Source organism: Sesamum indicum, linkage group LG3 (assembly GCF_000512975.1).
Source record: "Sesamum indicum cultivar Zhongzhi No. 13 linkage group LG3, S_indicum_v1.0, whole genome shotgun sequence".
NCBI classification, from domain to species: Eukaryota; Viridiplantae; Streptophyta; class Magnoliopsida; order Lamiales; family Pedaliaceae; genus Sesamum; species Sesamum indicum.
In genome coordinates, this window is record NC_026147.1 from 4,819,594 (window position 1) to 4,827,787 (window position 8,194).

Sequence of the window (8,194 nt, forward strand, 5' to 3'; positions counted from 1 at the left end):
AATCCCGACTTGAAGTCGGGATTTTGTTTCCCGACTTGGCAGTGTTTTCATTTTCCGGCATTATTTTAATGACGAGTCGCGATTTCAAATCGCGACTCGTCATGTTTTTGTTATATATTTAAAAATAATTATGTTAAAATAATTTTTTTTTTTTTTTATAATATAAAAATAATTAACTCCCTGGTCCAGGGACCAAATTGTTAAATTACGGCTTTTCCAGGGACTCTTCCTTCTTCTTCTTCTTCTTTTTTTTTAATATTTTCGATTAATTGATACTTCGCACCCTTAATTATAGTTTATTGGCACTTTGCACCCCCACCAAAAGTGAGGTCGGAAAATCAAATTTCGCCAGAACTTCAGGGACAAAATTGTCTTTTGTAATTGAGCGCAAATATATTGGAATAATTATACTTTTATTTTCTAAGTATAAATTAATAAATTACTTCGAAAAAAAAAAAAAATCATTTCATTGTGTTTTTTAAAAGAAAAAAATCTCTCCAACTAAGAAGATAAATTGCTGCATTTTAAAAAATAGGATGAATTATAATTGAGCGCAAATATATTGGAATAATTATACTTTTATTTTTTAAGTATAAATTAATAAATTACTTCTTTATGAAAAAAAAATCATTTCATTGTGTTTTTTAAAAGAAAAAAATCTCTCCAACTAAGAAGATAAATTGCTGCATTTTAAAAAATATAAGAGGATGAATTATTATATTTTTAGAAAAAACAAAGAAATAAATTAATACTTTTTTGTAAAAAATAATTTACTTATTTATAATATTATAAAAAATTGCTTGCATTTATAAGAATATAAATATTATATGTAAAAATCATTTATACTTTTTAGAAAATTACACCTTAGACCCCTAAAAAATATCAATATAATTAAAAAAATTATCTCTATTTATTTATAATTAATTCTTTTTATAATTAGCGGACAATGTGTAGATAAGGTAAACGAAATGATTTAATATTCAATAGGGATAATTGCATTTATACCCCTTGATTTATGATTTATATATATAAATTATTCCGTCCTTTAAATAATTATACATATACCTACCAAAATATTATTATTACTTACACAAACCATCCCTTATTTTTTTTGGAAAATTACACACACATTCTAAAAATATTAGCATCATGATACAAATAACTCTTATTTTTGACGATCAAGAATAATTTTTTTAATTATATAAAATATATGAATAATTTATATAAATAAATCTTAAATCAGGGATGTAAATATAATTATTTCTTCAATAACTTAGTTAGCTGTAAGCTTTACAAGTTGATGTTGTTGGAAAATGAAGAATAATATTACTTTAATTCCAAAATTTAATGGTGCACTTGTCCCAAGAGTTTGATTAATTTTGTGGGGATCTTCTTACATTTTTTTAATAGAACTTGACTTATTATTATTCAATATATTCACATTAACAAATTGAGCTAATATGTCAATAATTTAAATGAATGAATACGTTCAAACAAAATAAAAGTGGATATGTATATCTGTATTCGTCGGAACTTCTGACTTTCTCTTTCACATTTTATCTAATCAATATTTATAAATTGAAAAGTGACGACGCGTAGACAAATTATGATTAAGGGATAACAACGTTCTCTTTCCATGAAGTTTAGTGTCACTATACGTAGATTTTTTATAGCTTGAGAAATTACATCTAGTACTTTTGAGGTTTGCTTCCATTTAACAAATAAGTCCCTCTGTCAGTCAAAATTCACCAAATTTGGTGAAAAATAATATTTGCTCTCGATTGACTTATTTGTTAGATGGGAGCAAACTTCAGTGATATCAAATATAATTTCTCAAACCACAGAGGGTCGTCGTGTAATTACACCAAACCCTAAGAGATGGGAACATAATTATCTTTATAACTATGTTAGATGGGCTCCTTACTCACAAATGGTGGTTAATGACACCGTCGTACTAATTTTTTGTAAAATAAAAAATGCCCTTTAACTAATAATTAATTTATTCAAGTTCCCAAATTATAAATTAACTATAAATCAACTTTCTTTTCTTTAATTTTTTTTAATATAATACATTGATTTGCATATTTAATTCTTATTAATAATATATTTTAAAATGGTGAAAAATTATTTATTATATATACTGCAAGAATTTCCTGGGACAACGGCCAGATAATTGAAAACTAAACAATTTATTTTGGAATATATAACTCTTGATCTAGCTGGGCTGCCCACTGACGTTTCTTTAAGAAGTCAGCATGTTCATGTTCATGATATGCTACTTGTACAAACAATAACCATTCTGCATCTCTTTCTCCTCCAACTCAATTTGAACAAGTCCACCAAACACCAAAAGATCCACAGATATGGCTGTAGCAGCTTATGCATCTCTGCGTTCGCTTATGCAAGTTTTGGACAATGTCCAGCATCCTGCTCGTCGTGGTCAGCTTCGTGTCGATGCAGATCGAGTTCAGAGCCTGCAGGAAAAACTCCAGTTCTTGGTTGACTTTCTAGAACATCGTTCACAAAGAATGACCCAAGAAATGGAAGGTCTAGCGGGCCAAATCGTTGCTGCTGCCGATGAAGCAGAAGATTTCATTGACACCCATGTGGTGGATCAACTTCGTGAAGCATCTGAAGATGAAAGTTATCAGTTGGCTGTCTTCTCATCTTTCTGTCAAGATATAGACAAAGTAACTGAAAAGATTGATGCCATCACGAAAGAGTTGATGATGATTGAAGAGGAATGGGGCAACGCCCAAGAGCAGAAGCCTGTAGTTTCTAATTTGCCCACCAGTTCGGAAGCACTTCCTTCAAGTGGCAAGAACACTATTATTGGATTCGATGAACACTTGCTCCAGGTCGTGGATGAGCTTACTAGAGATGAATCTAGTCTTCAGGTACTACCACTTGTCGGGATGGGAGGCACTGGTAAGACTATTTTAGCTAGAAATATTTTTGATCATTCATATGTTGTTCACCGTTTTGATAAACGAATTTGGTTCACAATATCTCAAAAGTATAGTGTGCATGAAATTCTTGCCCGTCTTCTTAATGATGGAAAAGACAAAGAGGTTAGTGAAACTTCAGCTGAATTAGGTGAACGGTTATACAAAAATTTATTTGGTCAACGGTATCTGATCGTTATGGATGGTGTGTGGAGTGCCGAAGCATGGGATGCTTTAAAGTTGTTCTTTCCAGATAATAGGAATGGAAGTCGGGTTATGATGACCACTAGGCTGTTGAATGTGGCTGATGTTTTAGGCTCTCAAAGACCTCATTTGATGGATTTTCTTGATGAAGATAAAAGTTGGAATTTGTTTTGTCACAAAGCTTTTGCACAGGAAGGTTGCCCATATCCGGAACTAGAGGAAATTGGAAAAAATATAGCAAACACTTGTAGAGGACTTCCTCTTACAATTGTTGTGATTGGTGGGTTGCTTGCGAATTCCAACATGGAACAAGAATATTGGGAGTATGTTGCGAAGAATGTGAGGTCATTTGCTAATGCAGAACATAACGAACATTGCTTAAAGATATTGGCTTTGAGTTATCATAATTTGCCAATTTATCTTAAACCATGTTTCCTTTATACGAGAGTTTTCCGTGAAGATGCTAAGATCGCAGTCTCCAAACTAACCAAATTATGGATCGGTGAGGGATTCCTAAAACCGATAAGAGGTAAAACCTTGGAAGAAGTTGCAAAAGAATACTTAAAAAATCTTGTTGATCGGAATTTGATTTTCATTCATCGATGGACGAAAAAGGGTAAACCTAAAGTATGTGATGTTCATGACCTTTTAAGAGATATATGTCGAAAAGAGGCTGATAAAGAACATTTTATTCGTACCCCAAAAGCACAACGGATTTATGCTTATAGAGGGAATGGTATCGTGTGCTTCTTGTGTAATGATCGAGTCTCACTACAACAAACAATAGATGTCCCTGAAATCGTTGCTGGCTTGCAATTAACATCAAATGCCAGTGGGTTGGTGTGTGAGGCCTGTAAAAGTATGTACCGAAATCTTGCCAGATTAAGATGGGTGAAGGCGTTTAGCGTGCCCGATAGAGAGTATCTGCAACATACCAAATTACGGTACGTTGAAATGGCATTGGTTAATACTATGGACGATGTGAAGTTTATATCTCCATTTGCAATGCCTTTACTCTGGGATCTACAAACTTTATTTTTCACGTTGGGTGATGCTCGGCATCCAACAATTGTACTACCTAAAATTTGGGAAATGCCACAACTTAGGCATATTATCATGGGCGGTGCTATTTTACCTGACCCCATAGACACCCAAGATTCCCCTATTTTAGAAAACCTGCAGACACTTTCTTTAATACATGACTTCAAATGTACAAGAGAGGTACTTCACAGAATCCCAAATTTAAAAAAAATGAAAATTTATTATCTCAACAAAGTGGAGGACTGGTCATCTTATTGTCTCTACAACCTCGTCCATCTACATAAGCTTGAATCATTGTACGTCAGAGCTAAAGATTTATCATTGAAGAACATGGGCTTCCCGACTTCACTTAAAAAGTTGGAATTGTACGAGTGCAAAGTTCCTTGGGAAGATATGATAATTATTGGTTCGTTGCCGAATCTTGAAGTGCTTATGCTGAAAGGTTGTGGGTTCAAAGGGTCGGAGTGGAATCCAATTGAAGGGCAATTTCCTCGATTGAAAGTGTTGGAGCTTTCAATGAGCAATTTGGAGTGTTGGAGAGCAGAAAATGTCCATTTTCCAAATCTTGAGAAGCTTTCTCTTCGGCTCATGGATGATTTGGAGGAGATCCCTTCTGGTATTGGATATATAGCAACTCTTGGTTTAATTGAGGTGTATTACTGCAGTGACTCTATTGTCAACTCAGCAATGCAAATACTGGAGGAGCAACGGAGCAATGGGAATGAGGATCTTCATGTTTATGTTCATTCATTCTCTTTTACTTATCATTCCTAATCTATTTCCAAATAAAAATTCACCATAGGTTAAGATAGAAGCTGTAGTTATATTGTTACATCAATGCCTGAATAGATTTAGCAATACATCGGTTCAATTAATAAATTAAAAATAATTAAATAACAAAGTATAGTAAACTCACGTAAAAGTGAAATAAATACTCACACATATAGTGGGACTCAAACCTATGATCTCGAATTAAGTCATTAGACCTCAACTTTCACCTCTAGGCTATCGAGTTCAGTGCTGTGTTGGATGCTCTATTCGCTGTATATTTGAATGCACGACAAGAAGTATGATCTTTAATTATAGTTAATTATTATGACAAAAAGTAAAAATTTATGGTGGATATTAATTAATTATGGCTGCGCAACGGTTATTAGTCGTTATTTTTATAAGGGAGGCCAAAAATATTTGTTACGACTAAAATTATAACAAATATTTTGACATAGGAAAATCATAGCATATGTTGATCGATCATAGTGAAAACATTGGTTTTTCCGTCCATTTCATCTGATCGTGGTCGATAATTTTGATTTACTATGATATCAGTAATTTTTTAAATAATGAAATGTATTTGTAATTATATCAAATTTAAGAGGTAATTTACCCTTACTTAGTCACTGACCGATTATATTTAGAGGGCGTTTGGCTAATCTAATTTTATAAATCTTATAATTAAGTTGATATAAGTGTGCTTAACGTCTCAAACATACATATATTTTCTAATGAAACTTTTTGGAGAAAAATATAATTTTATATTTTTAGATGGAATCTAAATATAATTAATCTAAAATAAATTATATAATCTTTATATACGTAACATATACATATTAATTAAAACAGAAGATCCACTGAGCATTTCCCTAATGGAGGTAGATTGCCAATATTACAAGGTTCAAGAAACGAGGATGTAAGTCTTTCCAAGTCTAGAACATGTATACTCACTACGCAATTATAAATACTGGGACACTATATCTGTATAGTCCCAGATTGCTAAGAAAAGCACAACTGTTTCATGTGGGACTTTCTCACTTGAATGACAGCAGACTTAAGCAGATCAACTACCACACCTGTTAACATCATGGTTGGTCTCTCTATCATGTAATGATTTGGACCACAACACAAATTTCACCCTTTACATGAACTTGTGCAACATTATTTCACCAATCCTCAAACCAATACATACAATCAAGTAAAAAACGAACATAGTATATGCTTTTCAGTTGTCACTAAAACTACCAGAATTCCTGTTTGTGTTTTTGTAGAGAGGAGCAAAATTTAAAGATCAAACCATATATACAGTTTACATTTGCTGGAAGACGTCGAGGGTCGTCCCGGACAGTTCTTGAGACAATGCTGTCAAAGGATAGTTACTATAATCCCCCGAACTCTGATTGTGAAGTTCTTGCCATGGACTCGGCTTCCTCTCCTCAATCTGAATCCCACTGAACTGAAACTGGAACATGGAGTCCAGCTTGTTTCCGGCATCCCAAGAAAACGTGCCAGCATTGTCGATAACGTTGTTGTTGCTATTGCTTGAGCTCTCTTTTGCTTCATTCATCAGATACTTGCTCATTCTTGAAGCTGAATTATCAGAATACTCTCCATCTATCATGTTTTGGTGATCGAAACTTGTTAAATTTGGCATTGAGTTGAATCCGCAGCTTGGGTTTATGGGATTGCCCTCAATCTGGTTCTGCTCGTAAGGCCTCAACTGGCAATGAGATAGAAAATTTGATTGGTAACCGTCAGCATCGACGTTTGCTTGAAACTCAGATAAGAATAGAGGGTCGTAGGCTTGTTTGCTCGTGAAATTATCTCTGTCGATGCAGAGTATACCGTTGAGCTGATACGGCTCTTGCTCCTTTCGCGTTGACGGTGCTAAATTTGGAAGCCCTCTTGGCTGTAAAATCTGTAGTGAAGCTGAGTCTGCGCAGTCTTTCTCGTCCTTCAGTTGTGCTTCGTTTATCGGCCTGTGAGTGTTGGGGTCGATCCCTTGCTTGATCAGCTTCTTCTTGAGGCATGAGTTCCAGAAGTTTTTGATCTCATTGTCTGTTCTTCCAGGCAACTGTGCTGCAATTTGAGCCCACCTGCCATTTTTCAGGCCAAAACATAAGGAAATATGATAAAAACAAGAATAGAACAGAAGGATTTTTCTGACATCGTAACGATCCGTCAGTCCATTGCTAGAAAATTACATTATAGAACATGTTTTCTTGATTATAAACAATATACATCAACAACCTGTTGCCAAGAGCTTCATGGAGAGTAATGATCATATCCTCCTCTTCCTGTGAAAACATTCCTCTCTTGAGATCAGGCCTCAAGTAATTAATCCATCTCAATCTGCAACTCTTTCCACATCTCTGCAGACCTGCATTAATCCCACATTTTTTTTTCTTATTTTCAAGGGACACGAGAGTCTGAATTTGAAGAAAGGGTCCGAAAACAGAAAAACAAGAACCTGCTAACTTAGGCACAGAGCTCCAGCAGCCGACACCGAATCTTGTAATGTAATTGTAGAGTTTCTCATCTTCTTCTGGAGACCACAAGCCTTTCCTCAGCTTCTGCTTGACACAGCAAGAGTTGCGGCCCATTCGTGGTCTACGTTGCAAGAAAACGAGATATCCGAACAAGAACTTAACAGTAACAGTAAGCTTTTATAGCTCCAACTGATTGAATATTTTTTTAGTGATCAGGAGAGCCAAAAAGATGGTTAAAAGGACATTTGTGATCAGCCCTTTTGAGTTGAAAATATCAAAGATAATTTCAGGTGATTTAAAGAGAGGTTAATTTATCAGAAAATGATACTTAGGATTCAAGACATATGAAAGAGAGAGAGAGAAAGAGAGAGAGAGAGAGAGGAAGGTGAAGCAATCAAGTGATTTCTAAGCAAATTCTGGTGCTGCTTTTGCATTGGACTGGATTAGATTTTAAGATATCTCTATCTATAGGAAACAACAGTGAAGGCAGCATAAGTAAGAATAACTATATATTTATGTCTGCTTAAACATATGACAATTGACTATATATACATCTGATGTAAGAACTTAGACAATATTATTCAACCATAGTGTCAATTTTTTTCTACAGCATGACTGATAATGATTTCGCTGATCATATTACAAGCATCATTTTCCTTGTAATAAATGGGATTTAAAGTTCGTCACATGCTAGTTTTAGTTAGAAAAACGTTTTTATATACTTCAAAGTGATACTTTAATTTT

General features: G+C 34.1%; 3 protein-coding genes across 3 annotated transcripts in view; 2 read left to right on the forward strand and 1 right to left on the reverse strand.

Moving 5' to 3' along the window:
- LOC105157451 (serine/threonine-protein phosphatase 7 long form homolog) overlaps positions 1 to 993 on the forward strand; it is a 3,299-nt gene extending 2,306 nt beyond the window's left edge. The window contains exon 4 of the mRNA XM_020692470.1: positions 988 to 993. Within this exon, the coding sequence (XP_020548129.1) occupies positions 988 to 993 (6 nt within the window). The remainder of the gene's footprint in view (positions 1 to 987) is intronic.
- LOC105157452 (putative late blight resistance protein homolog R1A-10) lies at positions 2,364 to 4,964 on the forward strand. The gene has a single exon (XM_011073861.1). The coding sequence runs from the start codon at positions 2,364 to 2,366 to the stop codon at positions 4,962 to 4,964; it is 2,601 nt and encodes an 866-aa protein (XP_011072163.1).
- LOC105157247 (transcription factor MYB86) lies at positions 5,834 to 7,882 on the reverse strand. Its single transcript, XM_011073609.2, has 3 exons — positions 7,432 to 7,882; positions 7,212 to 7,341; positions 5,834 to 7,057 (listed from the first exon to the last, which is right to left on the reverse strand). Exons 1-3 carry the CDS (start codon positions 7,562 to 7,564, stop codon positions 6,271 to 6,273), a joined length of 1,050 nt encoding a protein of 349 aa, XP_011071911.1. The 5' UTR covers positions 7,565 to 7,882; the 3' UTR covers positions 5,834 to 6,270.